The 27,119-nt window shown below is 43.3% G+C and overlaps 2 protein-coding genes across 2 annotated transcripts in view; one reads left to right on the plus strand and one right to left on the minus strand.

Moving 5' to 3' along the window:
- The window catches only part of LOC134227249 (uncharacterized), a 133,896-nt gene extending 130,947 nt beyond the window's left edge, over positions 1-2,949 (plus strand). The window contains exon 3 of the transcript XR_009983640.1: positions 2,940-2,949. The gene's annotated coding sequence lies outside the window, so the exon portion shown is untranslated. The remainder of the gene's footprint in view (positions 1-2,939) is intronic.
- A 4,681-nt stretch (positions 2,950-7,630) lies between these two features.
- LOC134227250 (probable maltase) lies at positions 7,631-9,736 on the minus strand. The gene is made up of 3 exons (XM_062708600.1): positions 8,623-9,736; positions 7,969-8,564; positions 7,631-7,808 (listed from the first exon to the last, which is right to left on the minus strand). Exons 1-3 carry the CDS (start codon positions 9,691-9,693, stop codon positions 7,727-7,729), a joined length of 1,749 nt encoding a protein of 582 aa, XP_062564584.1. The 5' UTR covers positions 9,694-9,736; the 3' UTR covers positions 7,631-7,726.
- Between the last annotated feature and the right edge of the window lie 17,383 nt (positions 9,737-27,119).

Raw genomic sequence — 27,119 nt, forward strand, 5'->3', positions numbered from 1 at the left:
AAGTTGAACCAAAACAGGCTGTCGCCGTATCAAGCGAGCAATTCGGCTTTCGGAGAGGACGGTCTACTACGGTCAACGGCTCTACTGGTGCCATTGAATCGGTAGTTGACACTGCAGTTGCCATCGAATGCAAGCGACGCGGTATACGTTACTGTGCAGTAATAACACTCGACGTGCGGAATGCGTTCAACAGTGGGTGGTGGATCGCGAACTCGTTGCTTCGAATAGGAGTACCGGTAGGGCTGTACAATATTCGCGGAAGCTACTTCCAGAATCGAGTATTGATCTACGAGACAGACGAGGGCTTGTTTAGCGCCCCCACCACGGCAGGCGTCCCACAGGGATCAATTTTGGGTCCTGATCGAGCGTGGAGCCCGCGGCGCACCAGATCACGGGTCGTGAAATTCACCACCAATTTCACTCTACAGGCTTAAATCTTCACTCCAGCCTCGCCACAGAATAGCCCGTGTCACAAAACGTCTGGATTGTTTGGGTAATCACGAATTTCGATCACTATTGTCCGGATACAACCCTTTATTGCGACCACGAATTGTCACGCACGCACTCACGAGATGGGTTTTAACCGCCACCGTTGGCCACCGGATGTTTCGGACAGGAGAAATTGCTTAGTTTGCATTGCACTAATTGCCTTTATTGGCGCGATCGAACGGACGAGAAATTGATATACGCGTTTGCTACCATCCACTTTGGGGTTCTATTTCGTACTGTTGGGTATGGGATGTGTCAAATATTTGCATAATGTCTGATAGTCAAGCAGCATTGAATGCTCTGAAATCAGCAAGATGCACATCTAAACTCGTTTGGGAATGTGTTCAGTCACTCCAAACCTTGGGTAGTCGTAACAAAGTGAACCTATATTGGGTTCCTGGTCATTGTGGCATTGAAGGCAATGAACAAGCTGATATGCTGGCAAGACTTGGTTCATCTCGACAATTCATAGGTCCAGAACCTTTTGTGGTGTATCTGCGTGTTCTCTTAGAATGGAACTGAAATCTTGGGAACATTCAAAAATAGAGGACATTTGGAAGAACACCTTGATTGCGAGGCAGTCTAAACGTTTCATCACACCAAACGTATTTATCACTCGCAAAATCTTAGATCTTTCAAAAAAAGATCTTAACACATATACAGGTCTTGTAACAGGCCATTGCCCGAGCCGTTATCACTTGAAGCTGCTAGGAAAACTTCAAGATGATGTATGTCGCTTCTGCGGTATACATGTGGAAGACTCGGAACATCTGTTATGCCATTGTCCGGCAATTTTTAGAAAAAGATTACAGTTCTTCAACAGGGGGCTGATAGAACCCTCTGAAGTTTGGAGAACAAGTCCCAATTTGGTAGTGCGATTCATCAGAACCATAATACCGTATTGGGAAGACGCTGGTAGTCAAGGTGATGCAATTGCTCTACATAGCAATGATGCGTCAACTTGACAAAGCTATATGAAATGGGGCATATATCACAATAGATCTAACAAATGGTCGCAGTGATTAAAATACCCAACAGGGGAAAAAATGGGATGTGTTGTACAATTTATGTGTTTGGTAAAGGGGCTTTTGTTTTAACTTAAAGGTGTAGGGGAAAAGTGGGTAAAACCGACACCTCAAGCAACTTTAAAGTTCCCCAATCTATGAAGCAATTTTCCGGTCTAGAAATATCATACAAGCATACTTTGGCTCTTCATGCATTAGTCCATGACTTCTCAGGACAATATTTAATGGTAGAATTTGATTTATGATGAAAGCGCGAACGGTCCATCATCCAGCCCAACCAGCTGGGGTGCGGGTAAGATCGACACCACGTGAGGGTAAAACCGACACATCAAGTCATTATGGAATCGAACATCAGAACAATTCTAAATGATATTACAACATAATTGAAAATGTTTAACAACATTCATTTTGATATTTGTGTATGAAATTTTTGTTTAGGGGTCACTCATAAACGATGGTTGAGCAAAATTTTATATATTTAAAATCATCACCACATATCATATTTTATTTAGTTTCTTTAGTGGGTCGAGTGAAACATATATAGAGTATAAGAATGTTAGTAACAAATCTACTAGCTACTGTAAATATTGACCTACATTTATATTTCACTTATTTTAAAAAGTTGTTTATAATGGCGATTTAAAATAAATGCGTATGGTGCAGTTATGACAAGAAATGAAAATGCTAGTTCCATAGGTGAGGAGCTACATGTTTACAGGGGTGAGAATGGATCACGAAAGAACAACACTAGAGAACGGATTGAATATATCTAAGAGCAAAATAAGCCTAAAAATACGATTCTTCTTTGAGCGCTATTGTTATCCGATCTGCAGATATTCCTTGATGACTCAATATTACCCCATAGACCTATTGTCACGGAAAATGATGATATGGTATGTAATCAGTCTATGATTAAGTTATATTTCCCGGCGCCTTGTTGTCCAATACTTGAATTATATTATGCGAATGATGAGTCTAATAAAACAGAGGTATTTCGAGATTTGATGGCAGGTGTCGAATTTACCCCAATTGATAACATAATGATGATGGGATACATGTGGACGTTTATAATTAGAAAAGTTAACTATTTTTCCACAACATACACAAAATGATGTTCAGTTATGGTTCAGAGATGGGTTAAATACTGAAAATCAACAAATTATTGTCGTAAAAGCTTATACACCGATGCCAAAATTTTACATAACTCATCTCCTCAATGGTGGTCAATGATAATTGTCTGTTTATTATGACTCTTAAATGACTAGAAACACAAGAAAACAAACGTTTATTCAAAGTTTGTCGAAATTCCGTCCGATAATCACTTGAAATCAGAGATTTGAAGTGGTGTCGGTTTTACCCGCAGTGTCGGTTTTACCCACAATTCCCCTACAGTGTGTTGCATGTCTGCTCTACCGATCTTTGTAGCGTCTGCTTACGATGTGGTTTGGTAGTCATCTGGTGTTATAGGTAGAAGGGCCACCTTAGCGGCTGGTCGCACGACGTTCTCTGCTGCTGCTGTCTTCATGCTGACAACACGGACGATTCCATCTTTACCTGGATGCAGCTTTGTAATTCGTCCCAGTGGCCACTGTGCCGGTGGAAGATTTTCGTCTTTGATGACCACGATCCGTCCTAACTGCAGATTGACTGGAGACTTGCAACCCTTGTTGGCTCTTGTTTGAAGTTGGGAAAGATACTCCGGATACCACCTTGTCCAAATACGCTGCAACTGCTTTTCGGTTCGTTGCCAGTGATCCAGACGGTTTTCCGGTATTTCGGTAACATTGGCTGACGGAACTGCTTGGAGGTTCGAACCAACAAGAAAATGGCCTGGGGTGAGTACTTTGAGGTCGGCGGGATCTGTTGGAAGCGGAGTTAGTGGTCGTGAGTTCAAGCACATTTCGATTTGTGCCAGCAATGTTGTCATATCTTCCCAGCTGATCGATGTTTGGCCTTTTCTCGTAGGAGATGGTGCTTGCACGATTTCACCGCCCACAATCCTCCGAAATGTGGGGCGCGTGGCGGTATAAACTTCCACTGGATTTCACTGGGTCACTGTCGTTGAGCTTCAGCATTTCGTAGATGCGGTGCAAGACATTTGCTGCTCCCTTAAAGGCGGTTCCGTTATCAGTGGAGCTCACAAATTCGCCCGCGGCCTGCAACAAAGCGACGTAGAGCTGAGAGGAATTCTGGCGTGGAAAGGTCCGAAACCAGTTCTATGTGTACTGCTCTGATCGAGAAGCACACGAATATGGCTATATAAGCCTTTGTCGGAGATCTATCCCGAACTGGAGATTTGAGAAACACTGGGCCGCAGTAATCCACACCAGAGATGTAAAACGGCCTTGCTAGCGTGACACGTCCCGATGGCAGATCAGCAGTGCTCTGTTGGATGAGTTGCGGCTTAGTGCGGAAACATTTGAGACATCGGTGGTAGGTTGATCGGGCCAGGTCTCTTCCTTCAAGAATCCAGTATTTCTGGCGCAATGTGGACAGCACCAACTGGGGACCGGCATGAAGGAGAGCCTTATGGTAATGATCGCAGAGTATACGAGACAGAGGGTGCTTGGATGACAGGATGATTGGGTGCTTGCTTGCTTCAGGTGCATCGGCATTCTCGAGTCGTCCGCCAACACGGAGGAGTCCGTCGAGTATCAAGCGTGGCTTCAGCCATTTCAATGGGGCACCTTTCACGGTTCCGACGGATTTAATCTCTGCTACCTCATCTGCGAAAGTTTGTTGCTGTGCGAGACGAGATAATGCACGGTCAGCAGCCAGCAAATCTTCTGTAGAAAGGAGTGTTGTTCTTTCTTTTGACGAGCTTCGTTCTGCAACCTTAAGGGAATTGATGTACTTGATGCAGTAGGCAACCACACGACGTATTTTGGAAAATGATAAGAAACGGGGGAACAACTGCTCTGCGAATGAGGCTTCTTCACTAGGCACCGCTACTAACGAAACATTTCGTGTCTCTTCGGCAGTAGATTGGAACTCTTCGCAGGGGATGCTTGCATGTGGCCAATGATCGGACGATTTGGAAAGCCACAACGGTCCGTTCTACCAACGGCTTTGGTTTAGAAGTTCGGCCGGTGTCAGACCTCGGGATAGTTCATCGGTTGGATTGGCTACAAAGGTTTTCCAACGATTCGGTGCAAATTTAAGCCACTGCAGGACGGTGGTTGAATCTGTCCAGAAGAAGACTTCGGTTGACGATCGCATTGATTGGTTTATCTTCTGGAACAATCTTGTAGACAGGACAACTGCTTTCAGTTCTAGACGAGCGATGGAGTGCTTGGTGGCTATTGGCGCAACCTTCGACTTCGAAGTCAGCAGTTGTACGTGAATGCGATTGTCATCCTCTGAACGAACGTAGCAGCATGCGCCGTAAGCCATTTCTAAAGCGAAGCCAAAACGGAAGCGTCGGAAGTTCCGAAGAATACTTGGAAATTTTTTTTTGGGAAATTCTTCGGAATTTCCTAAGGAAATTCTTCGGAATTTCCTCGGGAATTTTTTCGGAATTTCCTCGGGAAATTCTTCGGAATTTCCTCGGGAAATTCTTCGGAATTTCCTCGGGAAATTCTTCGGAATTTCTTAGGGAAATTCTTCGGAATTTCCTCGGGAAATTCTTCGGAATTTCCTTGGGAAATTCTTCGGAATTTCCTCGGGAAATTCTTCGGAATTTCCTCGAGAAATTCTTCGGAATTTCCTCGGAAAATTCTTCGGAATTTCCTCGGGAAATTCTTCGGAATTTCCTCGGGAAATTCTTCGGAATTTCCTCGGGAAATTCTTCGGAATTTCCTCGGGAAATTCTTCGGAATTTCCTCGGGAAATTCTTCGGAATTTCCTCGAAAAATTCTTCGGAATTTCCTCGGATTTTTTTTCGGAATTTCCTCTGGAAATGCTTCAAAATTTCCTCGAGAAATGCTTCGGAATTTCCTCGGGAAATTTTTCGAAATTTCCTCGGGAAATTCTTAGGAGTTTCCTAGGGAAATTCTTCGTAATTTCTTGGGAGATTCTTCGAAGTTTCCTAGAGAAATTCCTCGGAATTTCCTAGGGAAATTCTTCGGAATTTCCTCGAAATTCTTCGAATTTCCTCAGGAAATTCTTTGGAATTTCCTCAGGAAATTCTTTGGAATTTCCTCGAAATTCTTTGGAATTTCCTCGAAATTCTTTTGGAATTTCCTCGAAATTCTTTGGAATTTCCTCGGGAAATTCTTTGAATTTCCTCGGAAATTCTTTAGAATCAAGTTTGGAATTCCCTCGAGATTTTGTTTGGAATTCCCTCAGGAAATTCTTTGGAATTCCTCAGGAAATTCTTTGGAATTTCCTCGGAAATTCTTTGGAATTTCCTCGAAATTCTTTGAATTTCCTCGAGAAATTCTTCGGAATTTCCTTGGGAAATTCTTCGGAATTTCCTTGGGAATTTCTTCGGAGTTTCCTTGGAAATTGTTCGGAGTTTCCTCGGGAAATTATTCGCAATTTCCTCGGGAAATTATTAGGAATTTCCTCAGGAAATTATTCGGAATTTCCTCAGGAAATTGTTCGGAATTTCCTCGGGAAATTATTCGCAATTTCCTCGGAAAATTCTTCTGAATTTCATCAGGAAATTGTTCGAAATTTCCTCTGGAAATTCTTCGTAATTTTCTCGGGAAATTAATCGGAATTTTCTCGGGAAATTCTTCGGATTTTCAGCAAATTGTTGATTCAGATAACTCTGTTTAGATGTAAGTTAAACAAATCAATGAAACCATAGAGAAAAAAGTTGCCTGATTTCATTTGAATTGGATTTGAATTAGTTTTGGATTGTTCTACGTCTGTTCCGGATCTTAAAGATTGTTAAGTTGATTAAAATCAGTTGGATTGAAATTGATTCGAATTTGATTTCAATCTGCAGTCGAATACTAGTTCTGGATAGTCTATAGATGAACAGCAGTCGTTCTGGAAGGGTTTTTACTCCGCCAAATGCAATTTCGAAGTCCATCTTTTCGAATTAAAAAAACCCTGATTAATCCACCTAGCGGTGTTCGTGCCTTTCTCGTGAAAAAAAAAACTAAAAAATATGAGTGAGTGATTTTTAGCGTGCTTTGCGCATAAATAATAGTGATTTGGCCATAATTTCCCATTGTCCAACCTGGCAAACAATGGGACAGGATTCTCTGTCCAATGGAACTTGTTGCGAGTTATTCGGCCAATGCTAAGTCACTTGTCATAAGACGAGTTTCCCACCAGTTGAATCCCACCACTTAATTGTATCTTGACAGATACGTATTTCGACCTCAACAGTAAGGCCGTCTTCAGTGTCTCGTACTTGACTCGACTTTCTTAACAATGCTAAGTTCCAAAAAGTGTGTCTACAAAATTTTGTACACATACACACATACACACACATACATACATACACACAAACAGACATCACCTCAATTCGTCGGGCTGAGTCGATTGGTATATAACACTATGGGTCTCCGGGCCTTCTATAAAAAGTTTGTTTTTGAAGCGATCATATAGCCTTTACCGTATACCGTCAACTGGGGGGAAGATGATCATTTTTAAGACAAAACATGCAATAACAATGTGTGTTTACATTTTAAATCGAAACAAATATTTTCAAAACATGTACTGCTATACGTTGCAATAATCAACAACTTTAGTTTTCTGAAATGTGTTCGCATTTATTAAAATAAATTAAATTATCACACATTTTTTGAGTAATCTGGTTTGGGGTGAAGTTGATCAAGACAGCTCTACTAAAATCATTATGACCTAGTAGTCAAAATACACTAGGTTATTTGTATGAATGTTGAATTTACTTCGTAAAGAAGTCTACGAAGTCAATATTTGAAAAGAAAATAGCGTCATTTATGACTATCTCTCTCTTTCTTCCACAAAATACATTTTCATGATTATAATCGAAGAACTCGGATTTCTACCTAGCGGTAACATTACTTGAACGGAGAATATTGTTGACTTCCGTTTCATGAAAAAATTAGGCACCTTTGACTGACACATCAAATGATCATCTTCCCCCCACCCCAGTTGACGGTACTTAGTATACGAGAAAGGCAAAAACGAACAAGAATACGGCCAGTGAATTTGACACACAAAAAAACTAGTTACCGAATTTTTAAAATCTTTTGGTGTATTCTTAAAATTTTGCAACAAAACATATACATTTGAAAAGCAATAACAATAATCGTATATTTTCGCTGAGCAATCTAAACACCATACTTCACATTGCCTTCCAGGACTATGCCGGCCTCGGCTGGTAGTACGATTTGATCCCGTTCTAAAACTGAGCTGCAATAGGAAAATAATTAGATTTGTTAGAATAAACAATAGAAATGGATTTTTTTGTGGCAAGCTAATGCTGAAATTCTGCTTTTGAGTTGGTGCAATCATTACAATTCTTTGTCAAAATGTTACAATGAACAAATATTACAGAGATCACTAAACTTACCCATCAACATAGTTCGTCTGCAGTGAAGATGTTATGATTTCAAACTCTAACGGTAAACCATCGAATGCGTCGGACAATTTTACAGTTCGAGCAGATTTGTGGAAGTTCAAAATTACAACGATCGTGCTGACGTTCTCAAGTTCTCGCCTGTAGGCAAGCAGATTGTCATCAATCAGTTTGATATCGAAAGTCCCCTCCCTCAAGGTTCTCTGCTTGCGAAGCCTCACGAGGGATTTGAAAATTTTCACATGGCTTCTGGGTGCGGATTTCTGCAGTTTGTAGTTGTTCAACTTGTAGTAGGGTGAAACTGGCAGCCACGTTTTGGGATTGGTGGAGAAACCGGCACTGACAGAATCGTCCCACTGGAATGGTGTTCTAACGGGATCTCGGGTATACAGCATGAAGTCCCTTGGGTTTGAATTGCACGCAGCAGGATCCACGGTATCTTCCCAAGGGATGTACACGTCTTCCATGGCCAGTTCGTCGCCGTTGTAGGTCACCGCTATGCCCGGTAGAGTATTGAGCGCAATTGTGTACAAGTCGGCACGTTGAACGCCCAATCGGGAAGCAACACGTTTATTGTCATGATTGCCGAGCTTGGGTGCAAAAAGTGTTAGTTTCTATGCTTTTAATATTTCGGATAATTGTACTTACCACCCAGTTTGCAAACTGATCTACCGGAAGGGCATTGTAGAATCTCATAGCGTAGGTGTAGAAATCTTTTGCTGTACTTTCTTTGAAAATGTTACTCAGAACTTCAAAGTTAAATGGAATTTGAGCACCTACATGCTCTGCATCTCCATACAGTCTTATGATGTTTTCTAAAGGTGTGTAAGCTTCAATCATTAGAATCAAATCTTCCTCTAAATGATTCGATGCTTTGAACTCGTCCAATACCGCGCGCCACTGGTATACCATGTCGAAAGTTTCATCCAAATTCTGCGTATATGGATGCAACAGATATGTCGGATTGTCTGGGTCGTCGGTATCGTTAGATTTCGGTTCATCGGGGTATACTCCATTGACCATTTCACTCTCGAACAAATACGGCAAGGCGTCAACTCTAAACCCACTTACACCGCGTTCGAGCCAAAATCTGAGAACGTTTTTCATATCTTCTACAACCTTCGCACTACGATAGTTAAGATCAGGCTGCTTGACTACGAACTGATGTAAATAGTATTCTTCACGCACCGAACTCCACTGCCAAGCACTTCCACGGAAAACACTAATCCAGTTTGATGGCGGTTCACGCTTTCCGTTAACCATTTTTCCCGGATGCCACACATAATAATCCTCGTAACCAGCTTCTCGCTTTTCCGACTTAGTGAAATATGGATGTTCATCACTGCTGTGATTTGGCACGAAATCTAGAATCAATTTCAGGTTCTGCCGTTTACACTCCTGAGCAAGGTTCTCCAAATCAGCGATCGTTCCAAATTCGTGATGAATATCCGTAAAGTTTGAGATATCATATCCGAAATCTGCCATAGGAGATTTGAAAATTGGTGATAGCCAGATCGCGTCGAGTCCGAGATCCTTTTTGAGGTAGCTCACCTTCTCCATAATACCACGAAGATCACCAACCCCATCGCCGTCGCTGTCTTTGAACGATCGGGGATAAATCTGATAAAAGTTGGCATGTTGCCACCAATGTTCGTCCACTGCCACCACGAGCCCTATTGCGAAGCTGATTACAATGACCAGCACTATATTATGTCCCATGTTCAGTAAGTAAATGAATTCCCCTTCATCGACATACTAACTGCCGGACAAGCCCGAATGGGAACTTTTATAGCCGTGGGACAATCTCGACCGGGAACCCTCTTCAAACATCCCATGAATCACTTCGGTGAACAACGCCCATCGAAAAGCGTGGAAGAAAGGTTCTAAATTGACTGGCAAACAAACAGGTATAAGTAGCGGTAGATTGTTTATTTAAATTTCCTGATTTGTTGATTATTTGCAGTTCGGGCCGGTTGTCACAACATGCATTGTTTGCGATGTGCATCGAAATGCGGTTGATAAAAAAATGTAATTGCCTTCTTGTTTGTTAAGATTTTTAACGACTGATAACAATATTGTCGTTGCTTGGGCCTCTAGAGTTGTATCAGTTCGATTCAAATGGTGTTGATTCGTCAGTAGTCAATGCTTAGTGAAATTGATTTCCCTTACTTAGGCTACCAATTTTTGTGTGCTTTATATTTCACCAGGAATCATGCCGATTCACAGCTTACAAATCGCCTGTCATTAAAATATATTCCAAGAACTTACGCACAAATTATCTCACTCTTCTATACTAGCAAATGATATTGGAATACAGCAGATGCTCCCTGATTAATTATAATTTTAAAAGATCATACCTACTTAGGAGTTGCATGTTACGGGCATGAAACATTTACTACATTTTCTAGTGATCTAATTCTTTCGTGAGTAAACTACCCAAACGGGTAGTCGTTGAAGCGAGGCAAGGATGTATTCTATCTCCGCTACTGTTACTCATCATAATCGACTAGATCATGGTTGGTGCGATTGACCGTGTAGGCAGCCTATTACTATGGAGCGTCGTGGATTTGGATTTTAGACTATGGAGCATCGAAATGTAAACATGCAGCGCTTCTATTGAATATTAGTTACTTTATTTCTTTATTTCTTTCTTTACTAACTAGCAGACCCGACGAACTTAGTTTCGCCTAAAAATGATTTATTCTCTGTTTAGTTCTCGAGTTATGCAGAAATTTATGCTTCATTTCCACATCTTTTCAACATCATTACAAGACAAAAACTAACAATACAAAACATTTGGTTACGGAATACTAAAATTCACTTATCATTAATAAAATATTAATCCTAGGAAGTCCATGTAGTTCATCTGATTCATCGCAGTTCTCGTCTCGTCCCGTTATTGATAAAGTCCGTGGCAATCGAGAAATACAAGTTCAAACAATGATCACTTTTCGTCTAGTAAAAATGTTTACTGTTTAGAAAAGGTTTTTAATTGAACAATGATGTTAATTCAATTAGAAAATTGCTTTTTATATGTGTTGATCTCACTGCTCTAAAATGTGCCATTTACGAGTTTCTAAATTTGTAATGCTAATGGGGGAAAATCAGTACACTCAACCCTCTTTTTACGTCACTTATTGGGGGTTAAACCAAATATGACGTAGAAAGATTTTTCTCAAAAATTTCTAATATTTCACTTAATTTATTGATCGTTGGATACTTTTAAATACATTCACTTGCGTCTCACACGAGATATTGTAAGTTCTCTCAAATACCGACATATGGGATGTTGTAAGATCTCCAAATTGTCCTGGGGTTTGAATCAAATGGTCTACCGAATCTACTAAGGCTTGCACGATGTCCCCAGCCGCGGTGTAAACCTAATTTTGTCTTCTAAGTTTTAGTCTTGCACTAAAGTCTAAAATACAGGCATATGAGATGTTGTAAGATCTCCAAATTGTCCTGGAGTTTAAATCAAATGTTCTTTCGAAGTCTTCATGATGTACTAAGCCGTGATATCAACTCAATTATGTCCTCCGAATATTTGTCTTTCACTTGCGTCTCAAAACAAGACATATGAGGTGTTGCAAGATCTCCAAATTGTCCTGGAGGTTGAATCAAATGGTCTACCGAATCTACTGAGGCTTGCATGATGTTCTCAACCGCGGTATCATCCCAATCATGCCCTTTGAATATTTGTCTTTCACTTGCGTCTCAATTCCAGGTATATGAGATGTCTTAAGATCTCCAAATTGTCCTGGAGTCTGAATCAAATGGTCTACCGAATCAACCAAGGCTTCCACGATGTCTCCAGCCACGGTGTCAACCTAATTTTGTCTTCTGAGTATTAGTATTCCGATGACAATTGACCGCCAGCTAAGGGTTGCGTACTTAGCTGGTAGTGCAGCCTGGGCGCTGTTGTCCTTCTGACATCAGCTAGAGTGAGAGGGTGCGTACTGTGGGGTCTGCCTAGGATGTGGTGGGGTTTGACAGTGGGCTCTGTTGAACTTCTATAAAAAGCTGCATGTGTCCCCAAGCAGGCCCTATCAAAGCGACCGTGTGCCGCTCAAAGCGCACTAGCCTAGTCCTGGTGTTGGGTGGGACTTTAAACAAATTTGACCCGACTGATCGAGCGTCTGTCCACCAAGGAGGTGCGGCTCCAACAGCGTCTGTTCTGGCATCCAGCGGCTGAGTATGAAATGCTATTCCCCGGAAGCTATACCTAAGATGGCAGCCCTATCCCGATTGATAGGGAATCTTGGACCAACAACCTACTGTTCCCGAAACATCAATTTGTTCGAGAATCCGATAATGAAAGAATACGGACTGATTTTACGGTGACGACTCTTAGCGCGAAACAATGGACACGAATAGGAACATGGAACGTTTTAACCCTAGCCCAGCAGGGTAAATTGGCACAACTTTGCCAATGAGGCACGCCACATGAAGCTTGAGATCCTGGGACTGAGTGAAGTCCGTTGGCCAAACTTTGGAGAACACAGAACGCCGTCGGGACAAGTTCTGCTATACTCTGGTTTACGAGGTGAACACGCTCCCCGGCATCGCGGAGTTGGCTTCCTACTAAGCGCTCAGGCACACTCTGCGCTTATGAAGTGGGAACCTATAAGTGAAAGGATAATCGTTGCCAGATTTAGAACACGGGTCCGAAACCTTACTATAATCCAATGTTATGCGCCAACCGATGCTGCCGATCTGCAAGACAAAGAGAACTTCTACAGTCAACTCAATGCCGTCGTAGATAGAATTCCGAAGGGTGATATCAAGATCTGTTTGGGCGACTTCAATGCGAAGATCGGATCCGACAACTCGAACCATGAGCGCATTATGGGACGCCATGGTCTCGGAGAAATGAGCGAAAACGGAGAGCTGTTCGCAGAATTTTGTGGTAATAACGACATGGCTCTTCCCTCATCGACCGGTTCACAAGGTCACGTGGGTCTCCCGTGACGGCTTTACAGAAAATCAAATCGACCACATCTGCATCAGCCGAAAATGGAAACGGAGCCTTCTTGATGTACGGAATAAACGTAGTGCCGATATCGCGTCTGATCATCATCTCCTCATCGGCGAAATACGCCTGCGCATTGCGCGGATTCGTCGGCAGGAGGAAAGAGTTGGACGACGATTCAACACACGCCGACTGGAAGATGCCACGGTGAAACGGTCCTTCGTTGAAGAACTGGAGACGCGTGCTGCAGATATTCCGGAAGGTGGCAGCGTGGAAGACCAATGGACCGCCATCAAGAATGCCTTCATCGCCACCAGCGAGAACAATCTGGGCGAACTACGCACCCAGAGAAAACAATGGATCACCGATGAGACCTGGAGGAAGATAGAGGAGCGAAGAGAAGCCAAAGCCGCGATAGAGCGATCGAAAACCAGAGGAGCCAAAGTCTTAGCCCGTCAACGATACACGGCTCTTGAGAAGGAAGTAAAACGCTCATGTCGACGGGACAAGCGAGCGTGGGCAGACTCTCTGGCCGACGAAGGAGAGAGAGCCGCCGCAACCGGGGACATTCGCCTCCTCTACGATATCTCACGACGCTTAAGCGGGGCGAAGATGAATGCAACGATGCCTGTGAAAGACGCGAATGATCAGTTATTGACCGACCCAACTGACCAGCTGAAACGCTGGTTCGAGCACTTCGAACAACTTTTTCAAGTGCCAACCAGGCCATCACCACCTCGGCATGATCTGCCTAGGGATCCGACGTATAACACGTGTCAATACCGAAGCTCCATCACTGCTAGAGATTCAAACAGCCATCCAAAGCATGAAATCGAATAAAGCCCCAGGGGTCGACCGCATATCAGCCGAGATGCTCAAAGCTGACCCCATGACATCCGCTCAACTACTGCATCGTTTATTTCGTAATATCTGGGACACCGCAACTTTCCCAGTCGACTGGATGCAAGGTATCTTAGTGAAGGTGCCCAAAAAGGGTGACCTGACTGTATGCGATAACTGGCGAGGCATTATGTTGCTGTGTACCGTTCTCAAAGTCCTGTGCAAAATTATCCTAGCCCGGATCCAGGAGAAGATCGATGCGACTCTCCGGCGGCAGCAAGCCGGATTCCGTGCCGGAAGATCCTGTGTGGACCATATTGTCACGCTCCGCATCATTTTGGAGCAGGTCAACGAATTCCAAGAGTCCCTTTACTTGGTATTCATTGACTACGAAAAAGCTTTCGACCGTCTCAATCACGAGAATATGTGGGGCGCCCTGAGACGCAAGGGGTTCCTGAGAAAATCATCGGCCTCATCGAAGCACAGTACGAGGCCTTTTCGTGTAGAGTGCTGCACAATGGGGTCCTGTCCGACCCTATCCGGGTCGTAGCTGGTGTGAGGCAAGGATGTATTCTATCACCGTTACTGTTCCTCATCGTAATCGATGAGATTCTGGTAGATGCGATTGACCGTGAACCAAACCGCGGGCTGTTATGGCAGCCTATAACCATGGAGCACCTAAACGACTTCGAATTGGCGGATGACGTTGCACTACTCGCGCAACGGCGCTCTGATATGCAGAGTAAGCTCAACGACCTTGCCGATCGCTCCTCCTCGGCAGGTTTAGTCATCAACGTCAACAAAACCAAATCGTTGGATGTAAACACGGTGACTCCTTCCAGTTTCACAGTAGCCGGGCAACCAGTGGAGAATGTTGAAAGCTTCCAATATCTTGGTAGCCAAATGGCGTCAGACGGCGGTACCAAGATCGACATAGGCGCACGGATCAAGAAAGCAAGGGCTGCCTTTGCGAGTTTAAGAAATATCTGGAAAAACAGGCAGATAAGTGAACGCACCAAAATACGAATTTTCAACTCTAACGTGAAATCTGTGCTGTTATACGCTAGCGAAACATGGTGTGTATCAGTGGAGAACACTCAACGGCTGCAGGTGTTCATTAACAGATGCCTACGGTATATAATTCAGGCCTGGTGGCCTCACAACTGGATCTCAAACAACGAGCTCCATCGTCGTTGTCACCAGAGGCCGATAGCAACAGAAATTCGGGATCGGAAGTGGGGCTGGGTCGGCCACACTCTACGTAGGGGCGGAAACGAAATCTGTAAGCAAGCATTAGACTGGAACCCAGCGGGACATCGCAGCAGAGGCAGACCCAGAGGCTCATGGCGGAGAAGCCTCAATAAAGAAATAAAAGAAGTCGACCGAAATCTAACCTGGCAACAGGTTAAAGCGATAGCCGGGCATCGCTCAGGATGGAGATCTTTCAAGTCGGCCCTTTGCACCACCGGAGGTGTACAGGATCCATAAGTAAGTAAGTAAGAGTATTAGTATTTCACTAACGTCTCAAATACACGCATATGAGATGTTGTAAGATCTCCAAACTATCATGAAGGCTTTGGTTGATTCGATAGACCATTTGATTTAAACTCCAGGGCAATTTGGAGATCTTACAACATATCATATGCCCAGAATAGAGACGCAACTGAATAACAGATACTCGGAGAACATAATTGGGTTGATACCGCGGCCCCTGACATCATAGAAGCCTTGGTTGATTTGGTAGACCATTTGATTCAAACTCCAGGACAATTTGGAGATCTTAAAACAACTTACATGCCTGGGTTTAAAACGCAAGTGCAAGACAAATACTCTGAGAACATAATTCAGCTGATACCACGGCATGGGACATCATGGAAGCCTTGGTTGGTTCGGTAGACCATTTGATTCCAACTCCAGGACAATTTGGATACCTTACAATATCTCATACGACCAGATTTAAGACGCAAGTGAAAGACAGTGTGACGACCCCAACTACTCAAATTCCTTCGTCACCATCTTTTATGTGGAGTCGGTTTACCTTGGCACCGACCTGCACTAAAAAAGAGTTTGCGCCCAGCAACAGGGTTTTGTTTGTTCAAGTCTGCTTACGTTTGCTTTTAAAACTAATTACAGCACTTGGCAAGGTTCTATATGAACCGTTATGCGTGAGAGAGTCATTAATTAAAGAGAGAGAGAAAAAAAAGAGAGAAAATTGTCAACATAACGTAGGTTAGCTATAAGTTAAATGTAAGTTAATAAAGAGTCTGATTGGTACCGCCCCACCGGAGTGGTGTTTAAATTGACCATATACCCGACATCCAGTGCAACCGTGCGGTCCACCGGCGGGGATCGTCGCCCCGTCGGTAGAGTTACGCTTCAACAGATACCCGGAGACAGGATTTGCAGAAATCGCTCTCAATAGATAACGAACAACGATAAAAAAGAGGCAAAAACCTCTTCGAATCATAACAAGCCATGAAAATAAAACTATCGATGTGCTCGACTTGTGGTTAGCGGCAGTATGCGAGTTGGAAAAAAAACTGGCCCCCACAGATGGGGTGTGATAAAACGCTTTGTTCTCGATCATTTCATGTTGGGGACCATATTTTTTTCGCATAGCTGTGTAAAACAAATTGAAATGCATCATCAGAACCGGTGCCCCCCGCAATTGGGGCTTATTGAAAGAAATTTTTCATGGGTTGTAGCCCCCCGAATCAGTTCATTATCGTAACAGCTACCGAAAAACGTCTCTCACGGTATGCTATCTATCGCGAGTGTATACAGACATGATAGGTCAGAGATTTTCTCATTCTCCTTTGGATTCAAACCCTGTCCGGAGAACATTTTTGGGTTGGGTTCAATCAAAGGTAATTGCCTATTTCCGGGGATTAAACCACCCGACTTGGACGTTAATTTACAATGTTATGAAAACTCATATGTGAATATGTACGTTATGTGGAAGATATTGATTTGGAAAATGTATTGGAGGTAACCACTTTCCCTTCGATGGGACTCGAACCCATGACCCTACAGTTGTAACCGCGGCTGGGGACATCCTGGAAGCCTTGGTTGATTTGGCAGACCATTTGATTCAAACTCCAGGACAATGTCAAGATTTTACCACATCTCATATGTCTGGATTTGAGACGTAAATGAAACACAAATATTCGGAGGACATAATTGGGTTGATACCATTCCTGGGAACATCGTGGAAGCCTTGGTTGATTCGGCAGACCATTTGATTCAAACTCAAGGGCAATTTGGAGATCTTAGAACATCTCATAAGCCTGGATTTGGGACGCCAGCGAAAGACAAATACTTGGAGGACATTATTGGGTGATTACCGTGGCTGGGGACATCATGGAAGCTTTGGTTGATTCGGTAGACCATTTGATTCAAACTTCAGAACATTTTGATGATCTTACAACATCTCATGTGCCTGGATTTGAGACGCATCTGAAAGACAAATACTCGGAGGGCATAATTGGGTTGATACCGTGGCTGGGGATATCTCGCAAGCCTCAGTTGATTTGGTAGACCATTTGATTCAAACTCCAGGACAATTTGGAGATCTTAGAACAACTCATATGCCTACATTTGAGACGCAAGTGAAAGACAAATACTCGGAGGACAAATTTGGGATGAAACCGCTGCTGAGGAGTCTAGGGAATTCTTGGATGACCTGGATGCTTAAGTCATATTGAGTTTGGTTTAATAGATCATATAGGGCATGAAACATTTTTAAAAAGAGATAACAGCCCTTCGGTTACGCTGGTAGACTCCATGACCTATACTCCAAGGAATTCTTGGATGACCTGGAACGGAATTTGGTTTAATATATCAAATAGGGCATCAAATAGGGCATGAACCAACAGCTCTTTCGTTACGCTTGTAGACCTTAGGTCCTTGGTTACGCGTGTAGACTCCAGGAAATTCTTGGATGACCTGGTATGGAACAATTGTTGAAGGCAAATGATGAATATACAAAGCATCTACTTTGTTCTTTGGGTTTCTGAGCGTGCCTTCTTATAGGCTTACTTTTGGATGTCAATAATGTTTCAAATTCTTTTTACGTCACATGCCGTAAAAAGGAGGCCGTAAATCGAAGTGACGTATAAAAAACTGCCATAAAAAAAGGGGTCGGTGTATTACATTTTTAGTTATTATTGATACATTTCAATTGTCTCTGGCAGTTACGATTTTTCCTCTGGTTGAATTGAACCATGTAGGAATTACAATGTTTTAAACTTAAACTAAACTTAACCTAATTTATACTAAGGGTTGTCTATAATTGGAAATTATTTTGTTGGACATTTGTCGCTATGTCTCAATATTAGAAATTCTATGAAGTTCATTGGTACTATACCACGGAGGCAACTTCAGAATCATTTTCAAAATTTTATTTTGAATCCTCTGGAGTGCCTTCTTTCTAGTATTGCAGCGTGCAACATGGCTGGTCTTAAAATTTGTTTGTAAATCAAAAGTTTGTTTCAAAGACAAAGTTTTGATTTTTTGTTTATAAGTTGATATTGACACTTAATGTATTTGTTACATTTGGCTTAAATGCCTTCAATGAGACTTTAAAAAAATAATTTGATCTAGCAGAAGTCCTAAATATTTAGCTTCGCTAGACCAATTAATTGGAACCCCATTCATAGTGACAATATGTCTGCTAGAAGGTTTCAAATAAGAAGCTTGTCATCCACCCCTCGGACCCCAGTCCAAGGGGACGCACGAGACATGGAGACAAAATATAGTAAATCAAAAGAGGCACACATGACATGATCTCCCAATCCCTAACTTGACCTGTGGCAACTATATGGTTCGATTACAAGCAGAACCATCCACTAGAATTAACGAGCCATCTTAAACGAAAAATTTCAGCCTCACAATAGAAAAAGATGGAGTGATAAAATAGTGTCCTTACATATATTTTTACCCTACTTAGCCTAAGGTTCTGTTGGTGTGGCGATAGTGTGGCTATGTATCCCTCGGAGTCTGCAATAATGACACACTGGCCAGACAGATTGGGGTAATAGACCACCAACGCCATGCTGTCCACCCCGCTGCTTTGCATCCCATTAGCCAGGAGGATGCATCACCGCGAATCGTGCTGGTTCAAAGAAAAGGGATTGGGAGATCATGTCCTGTGTGCCTCTTTTGATTTACTATATTGTGTCTCCATGTCTCATGCGTCCCCTTGGACTAGGGTCCGAGGGGTGGATAACAAATGGCGCCCAACGTGGGGCATGTAATGAGGCATGCGGCGCAGTTGATCGACGGTCAACAACGGTCAACCCGATGACGAACGTTGTTCTGTTGTTATGTTTGATGTAGTGTAGTGGTCTGACAATGGTACTGCATTTGACTCAAATTTTTTTGTAATCAGATGCTCGATCCGCTAAGGCAATGGTGCCTACAGCCGCCAAGCAAAGAGAGTAGGTTACAAGCTCTCGGCTTATGTGGGAAAATTATAAGCTTATAAGAGTTTTGGAAGCATTCGGGGAAATTTTCCATTTTTGCAAGTAAGTGGAGAAAATATCCAAACTTTTTTGCAATCTACTACAAATGACACGAAGGCTTCGCCCTTTGGCTGAGAGACCCGTGTCATCTGCAAACAAAGATTTTTGACACCCTGGTGGTGAATCCGGTAAGTCAGAAGTAAAAATGTTATACAATATGAGCCCCAGCATGCTGCCTTGGGGAACACCAGCTCTTACAGGTAATCTATCAGATTTAGAATTCTGATAGTTTACCTACAGTGAGCGATCTGATAAATAATTTTTGATCAGTTTAATGATGTACAGAGGAAAATAAAAATTCATCAATTTTACAATCAAGCCTTCATGCCAAACACTGTCAAATATCTCTATATCAAGAAGAGCATTCATTTATTTAGTTAACATCTAAACAGATAACACTGAATCAACAATTTGACGCCACAATGCACGGTTCGAGGCCGCATCTCTCCATCCTCGGATACGCCCCACGCTCGCCAAGTCGTTTTGCACCTGGTCTGCCCATCTCGCTCGCTGCGCTCCACGCCGTCTCGTACCTGCCGGATCGGAAGCAAACACCATCTTTGCAGGGTTGCTGTCCGGCATTCTTGCAACATGTCCTGCCCATCGTACCCTTCCGGCTTTAGCTACCTTCTGGATACTGGGTTCGCCGTAGAGCTGGGCGAGCTCGTGGTTCATTCTTCGCCGCTACACACCGTCTTCTTGCACACCGCCAAAGATGGTCCTAAGCACCCGTCTCTCGGATACTCCGAGTGCTTGCAAGTCCTCCTCGAGCATTGTCCATGTTTCATGTCCGTAGAGGACAACCGGTCTTATTAGCGTCAGCCGTTAGCAAGGATCCGAGGTAGACGAATTCCTCGACCACCTCGAAGGTATCCCCGTCTATCGTAACACTGCTTCCCAGGCGGGCCCTGTCGCGCTCGGTTCCGCCCACAAGCATGTACTTTGTCTTTGACGCATTCACCACCAGTCCAACTTTTGTTGCTTCACGTTTCAGGCGGGTGTACAGTTCTGCCACCTTTGCAAATGTTCGGCCGACAATGTCCATGTCATCCGCGAAGCAAATAAATTGACTGGACCTGTTGAAAATCGTACCCCGGCTGTTACACCCGGCTCTCCGCATGACACCTTCTAGCGCAATGTTGAACAACAGGCACGAAAGTCCATCACCTTGTCTTAGTCCCCGGCGCGATTCGAACAAACTGGAGTGTTCGCCCGAAATCTTCACACAGTTTTGCACACCATCCACCGTTGCTTTGATCAGTCTGGTAAGCCTCCCAGCTGTTCTCGTCCATAATTTTCCATAGCGGTCTATACTGTCGTATGTCGCCTTGAAATCAACGAACAGATGGTGCGTTGGGACCTGGTATTCACGGCCGGATTGAAGGATTTGCCGTACAGTAAAGATCTGGTCCGTTGTCGAGCGGCCGTCAACGAAGCCGGCTTGATAACTTCCCACGAACTCGTTCACTAATGGTGACAGACGACGGAAGATGATCTGGGATATCACTTTGTAGGCGGCATTAAGGATGGTGATCGCTCGAAAGTTCTCACATTCCAGTTTGTCGCCTTTCTTGTACATGGGGCATATAACCCCTTCCTTCCACTCCTCCGGTAGCTGTTCGGTTTCCCAGATTCTGACTATCAGTTTGTGCAGGCAAGTGGCCAGCTTTTCCGGGCCCATCTTGATGAGCTCAGCTCCGATACCATCCTTACCAGCTGCTTTATTGGTCTTTAGCTGTTGAATGGCATCCTTCACTTCCCTCAAGGTGGGGGCTGGTTGGCTTCCATCGTCCGCTGAACTGACGTAGTCATATCCTCCGCTGCCTTGACTTTCACTGCCTGTGCTCTCAGCGCCATTCAGATGTTCCTCGTAGGGCTGCTTCCACCTTTCGATCACCACACGTTCGTCCGTCAAGATGCTCCCATCCTTATCCCGGCACATTTCGGCTCGCGGCACGAAGCCTTTGCGGGATGCGTTGAGCTTCTGATAGAACTTGCGTGTATCTTGAGAACGGCACAGCTGTTCCATCTCCTCGCACTCCGCTACTTCCAGGCGGCGTTTCTTCTCCTGAAAATGGCGGGTCTGCTGTCTCCGCTTCCGTCTATAACGTTCCACGTTCTGCCGGGTACCTTGCTGCAGCGCGACCGCCCGCGCTGCGTCCTTCTCCTCCAGAATCTGTCTGCACTCTTCGTCGAACCAATCGTTCCGTCGACTTCGACCCATATACCCGACGTTGCTCTCCGCTGCGTCGTTATTGGCTGCTTTGACTGTATTCCAGCAGTCCTCAAGAGGGGCCCCATCGAGCTCACCCTCTTCCGGCAACGCTGCCTCGAGATGCTGCTCGTATGCAGTGGCGACATCAGGTTGCTTCAGTCGCTCTAGGTCGTACCGCGGCGGTCGTCGGTACCGAACATTGTTGATGACGGATAGTTTTGGGCGCAGTTTAACCATCACCAGATAGTGGTCAGAGTCGATGTTAGCGCCACGATATGTCCTGACGTCGATAATGTCGGAGAAGTGCCGTCCATCAATCAGAACGTGGTCGATTTGTGATTCTGTCTGCAGTGGTGATCTCCAGGTGTACCGATACGGGAGGCTGTGTTGGAAGTAGGTGCTGCGAATGGCCATATTCTTGGAGGCGGCGAAATCAATTAGTCGTAGGTCGTTTTCGTTCGTCAGCCGGTGAGCGCTGAACTTTCCAATAGTCGGTCTAAACTCCTCCTCTTGGCCAACCTGAGCGTTCAAATCTCCTATGATTTTGACGTCGTGGCTTGGGCAGCTGTCGTACTCACGTTCCAACTGCGCGTAGAATGCTTCCTTATCATCATCAGTGCTTCCGGAGTGTGGGCTATGGACGTTGATTATGCTGAAGTTGAAGAACCGGCCTTTGATCCTCAATCTGCACATTCTTTCATTGATCGGCCACCACCCGATCACGCGCCGTTGCATATCGCCCATCACTATGAAAGCTGTTCCCAGCTCGTGTGTGTTGCCGCAGCTCTGGTAGATGGTATGATTACCTCTAAACGTTCGCACCATTGATCCCTTCCAACAAACCTCCTGCAGCGCTACGATGCCGAAGCCACGTTCCTTGAGCACATCGGCGAGTATGCGTGTGCTCCCGATGAAGTTGAGAGATTTGCAGTTCCACGAACCGAGTTTCCAATCGCTAGTCCCTTTTCGTCGCAGTGGTCTTCGCCGATGGTTCCGGTCCGTACTCTCTTTTTGATTGTTCGTTGCTTATGATTTTTAAAGGCTGGCTTGCAGGGCCTGACACCAAACCCCCTAAATTTCCGGAGGACCATTCCTCCTTATTTCCGGTGGACCATGGTGCACAGTTTCTCTTAAAGTCCCTCGCTGGCACTCGGACGATGATCAGCCGCCCCTAACATGGAGAACAGACGCTGTTGTGAGCCGATCCTGACATGGAGAACAGACGCTCAATAAGATTTGCACCTCCGGAGAGGAGCAAACCCCCCCTTCCCTGTCAGCATACGACCATAGTTCCCACCGGGGTTGGTTACCCTATCTTCCCTAACGTTGCTCGTATCCCGGCCAGCACCGCGGGGAGGTAGGGCTAGGAGTTGCTGGGTAAGAGACTAAGGACCGCGAGATGGGGTCTATTTTATTCCTTCAGGTACGCGAAGTACCAATGGTACGCTTTACCCAGCATTTGCCGTGCCAGCATCAAGAAGAGCAACTCCAGTCGAATATCCTTCAGATTTGTTGAGCCGAATTAAGTTCGTAACTCTTAATAACTGATGAGTGATTGAATGCCCATGGCGAAAACCAAATTGCTCATCAGCAAAAATAGAATTGTCATTAATATGAACCATCATTCTATTTAAAATAATCTTTTCAAACAGTTTGCTTAGTGAAGAAAGCAAACTGATTGGGCGATAACTAGAAGCCTCAGCTGGATTTTTGTCCGGCTTCAAAATTGGAACAACTTTGGCGTTTTCCATTTATCTGGGAAGTATGCCAATTGAAAACATTAGTTAAATAAATTAACCAAAAAGGATAAAGAGCTCTCAGGAAGTTTTTGATAAGTATGTAGAAAATGCCATCATCACCCAGGGCTTTCATATTTTTAAATTTTCTAGTAATAGATCTCACTTCATCCAAATTAGTTCCCAACGAAGTGTCAAAACATTATCTTGGTTGAGAATGTCTTCGAAGCTTCGTGTAACCTGATCCTCAATTGGACTAGTGAGACCTAGACTAAAATTATGGGCACTCTCGAACTGCTGAGCAAGTTTTTGAGCCTTTTCACCATTTGTTAATAAAATTTTATTTCCCTCTTTAAGCGCTGGAATTGGCTTTTGAGGTTTTTTAAGAATTTTCGTTAATTTCCAAAAGGGTTTCGAACTGGGATCCAACTTCGAGACATTATTCTCAAAGTTGGTATTTCTCAGAATAGCGAAACGTTTTTAATTTCATTTGCAAATCTCGCCAAATAACTTTCAACGCGGGATCGCGAGTTCTTTAGTATTGCCTTCGCCTCACATTTTTAAGACGGATCAGTAGCTGAAGATCGTCGTCAATAATAATGGAGTTGAATGTAATTGCACATTGAGGAATTGCGATGCGTCTGGGGTCGACAATTAAATTTGTCAAAGATACGGGAGCATTAGCAATAGCACTTTTGGGATCGAGGGGAATATCAACATCAAGAGTCCTGTCGATATACGTTTATATAAATCCCAATCAGCTCTATGATAATTAAAAGTAGAGCTGATTGGATTATAAATGGCTTCTTGTGAGATTTCAAATGTCACAGGAAGCTGATCAGAGTCAAAGTCAGCATGAGTTACCAATTGGCCACACAGCTGACTTGAATCCGTTAAAACCAAATCAATTGTCGAAGGATTTCGAGTGGATGAAAAACAAGTTGGGCCATTGGGATATTGAATAGTATAATATCCCGCAGAACAATCTTCAAATAAAATGTTGTCGTTGGAATTGCTTTGAGCATTATTCCATGAACGGTGTTTGACATTGAAGTCACCAATTACGAAGAATTTTGATTGGTTGCGAGTCAGAATTTGAAGATCAGCTTTCAACAAATTCTTTTGCTGCCCATTGCATTGAAAAGGCAAATAGGCTGCAATGAAGGAAAATTGACCAAAATTTGTTTCAACAGAAACTCCCAAGGTTTCAAAAACTTTGGTTTCAAACGAAGAGAATAATTTATGTTTGATACGTCTATTAATGACAATGGCGACCCCACCACAGGCGCTGTCAAGACGATCATTTCTGTAGATAAAATAGTTTGGATCTCTTTTAATGGAGAGTCCGGGCTTTAAATAAGTTTCTGTTATAATGGCAATATGCACATTATGAACTGTTAGGAAGTTGAATAATTCATCTTCCTTACCCTTTAGAGAGCGGGCATTCCAATTTAGAACTTTCACACAATTATTTAGATCCATTAAAACGGAGTCCGATAACAATTTTTGTGTGTACTTTATACCAACCTGAACAGCTTCTGGTATGGTATTTGCTTTGAACATTGCATCAATCATGTGATGCAATTGTTCAGTTAAAAAATCAAAAACGGAAGCAGTCATGCTACCTGAATCGGCAACATGACCATTATTTTCCGTTGGGACATGGGTATAAACCTCATTTTGAGAAGAGAAATTTTGTCTACCAGCAGCGATGTTTGCATACGTAGGTACATTCGAAAAGTTGGAATATACTTAAGTGCTTGCTACCCGTTGACGAGCGGCAAAATTTGCTTGTGAATTGTGGTGGGTATGAATTGCTCGACCGGTAACCGGTTCCGAAATTTGAGCGTTTGAAAAATTTCTACCCGTCGAATCTGGGATCCGATTTGAATTTCCCGTCATCAATTTTGCACGGGAATTCAAAACTTTTTTGCGTAAATGGCATTCCCAGAAATTGGATTTATGATTGCCTCCACAATTTGCACATTTAAATTTATTGGAATATTCTCTCACAGGACATGCGTCCTTGGCGTGAGAGGTTCCACCACAAATCATGCATTTAGCATCCATGTGACAATGTTTGGTTCCATGACCCCACTTTTGGCACTTACGGCACTGGGTGGGGTTTTGGAAATTTCCCCCAGGCCTGCGGAAATGTTCCCATGTAACACGGACATGGGACATAATACAGGCCTTTTCCAAACTTTTCATTTGTCATAAGACGAGTTAATATAATCCCATTGAATTCCACCACTTAATTGTATCTTGACAGATACGTATTTCGACCTCAAATGTAAGGCCGTCTTCAGTGTCTCGTACTTGACTCGACTTACCAAGTCGAGTCAAGTACGAGACACTGAAGACGGCCTTACATTTGAGGTCGAAATACGTATCTGTCAAGATACAATTAAGTGGTGGAATTCAATGGGATTGTACTAACTCGTCTTATGACAAGTGAAGACATTCCACTAAAAAGCTCAAAATAATGTTCTTATCAAACTTTTCATATTATTTAGTTCACTTTTGTTAAAATGAACTAAATAAAATTCTTGAGAAATGCCCCTTTGGGAAGTACCAGAGTGAGATTTCTTTTTCATCTTAATTACTTGGACTGGTGAAAATCCAAGTAATTGAGAAATTTCAATTTTAATCTCATCCAGTGATTTATCATCACCGGGGAGACCTTTCAAGACGACTTTGAACAATCGCTCAGTTTTGTCGTCGTATGTGAAGAATTTATGGCGCTTCTCAGTTAAATACTGAAGAAGACGTTTGCGATCGTCAAAGGATCCCGGCAAAACGCGGAAGTCACCCTTCCTAGCAATCTGAAATGAAACCTTGATCCCCTGAAGGTTACTCAAAATCTCATTCCGGAAGCCAGAAAACTCGGCAACAGATACCACAATTGGCGGAATCCTTTGCTTTTTCGCATGAATCGAATCACCTGGGCTAGCGGTAGATTCGATTTGCTCAATTTCATCATTAATCACATCGAACTGATTGCTCAGTTCGATTGGAGAAGAATTATTTCCGATATTAGAGTTAGAAGGAATATCTGAATTCTCCAGCTTCCTTCTATTTTTTCCGCGCTTGGGCAGGACGGTCTTGAAACCTTGTTTCTTTGAAGGAAGTGGAGAATTCAGAGACTCCCCTTCCTCTTGTTTTTGTTAATACTCATTGCTGAGCGTGGAGACGTGACCTTCTAAGAGGTTTTTCCCAGAACGGTGTCCCTGCAGGATTACCACCGCTTGTCGGAATTTTACTTCCGCAAACGGGTCCAACGTAAAACGAAGGCACGGGTCCTTGCAAAGATCGTAACAGGATCAGTGGGTACAAATAGCGCTAAGAAGCACCGTTGAAATTAAAATAGCTTCGGGTAGTATTAAAAACTTCCTTCCGCAAAGAGAGAAAGAACCGCACAGCACGAAAGCACGATGCGGTCTGATTTATCAACCTATTAATGATACTGTATACTTTTCTTGTATGACTTTTAACCTTTTCTAATGCACTAGAATAGCCTATCACCGCTAGATTGAAGAATCAGGATTTTTTTAAAACTTTAAACACTCGTATTAATACGAGAACAATTCCAAATAACAAAATAATTAGGTAAATCGGTACAAATAGTCGAGGTAGATACGTTTGTGGAAGTTCGTTTGATAATGTTTACATTGTTGACTTTCTCGTATAATAAGCATAATGGCCTTAAAATCATTTTGAATAAGAAGATTTGGTAAGTTACAATTGAACCATTATCTATCCCACTATCGCTTATCAATTTTATGAAAGTACCCTTTCATAAGAAGGAAATATCTTCTACGGGCACAAACAAGTTGATCCCAAGCCGATTGATTTAACGATAG

The sequence above is a fragment of the Armigeres subalbatus genome, chromosome 3 (genome assembly GCF_024139115.2).
Source record: "Armigeres subalbatus isolate Guangzhou_Male chromosome 3, GZ_Asu_2, whole genome shotgun sequence".
Taxonomy (NCBI): Eukaryota; Metazoa; Arthropoda; class Insecta; order Diptera; family Culicidae; genus Armigeres; species Armigeres subalbatus.

Coding starts and splice junctions, on each gene's coding strand:
- LOC134227250 (XM_062708600.1), bottom strand. CDS start 9,693: ATGGGACATAATATAGTGCTGGTCATTGTAATCAGCTTCGCAATAGGG. Junction 8,565..8,622: donor ATCAGTTTGCAAACTGGGTG/GTAAGTACAATT, acceptor TTTGCACCCAAG/CTCGGCAATCATGACAATAA. Junction 7,809..7,968: donor CAGACGAACTATGTTGATGG/GTAAGTTTAGTG, acceptor TTCCTATTGCAG/CTCAGTTTTAGAACGGGATC.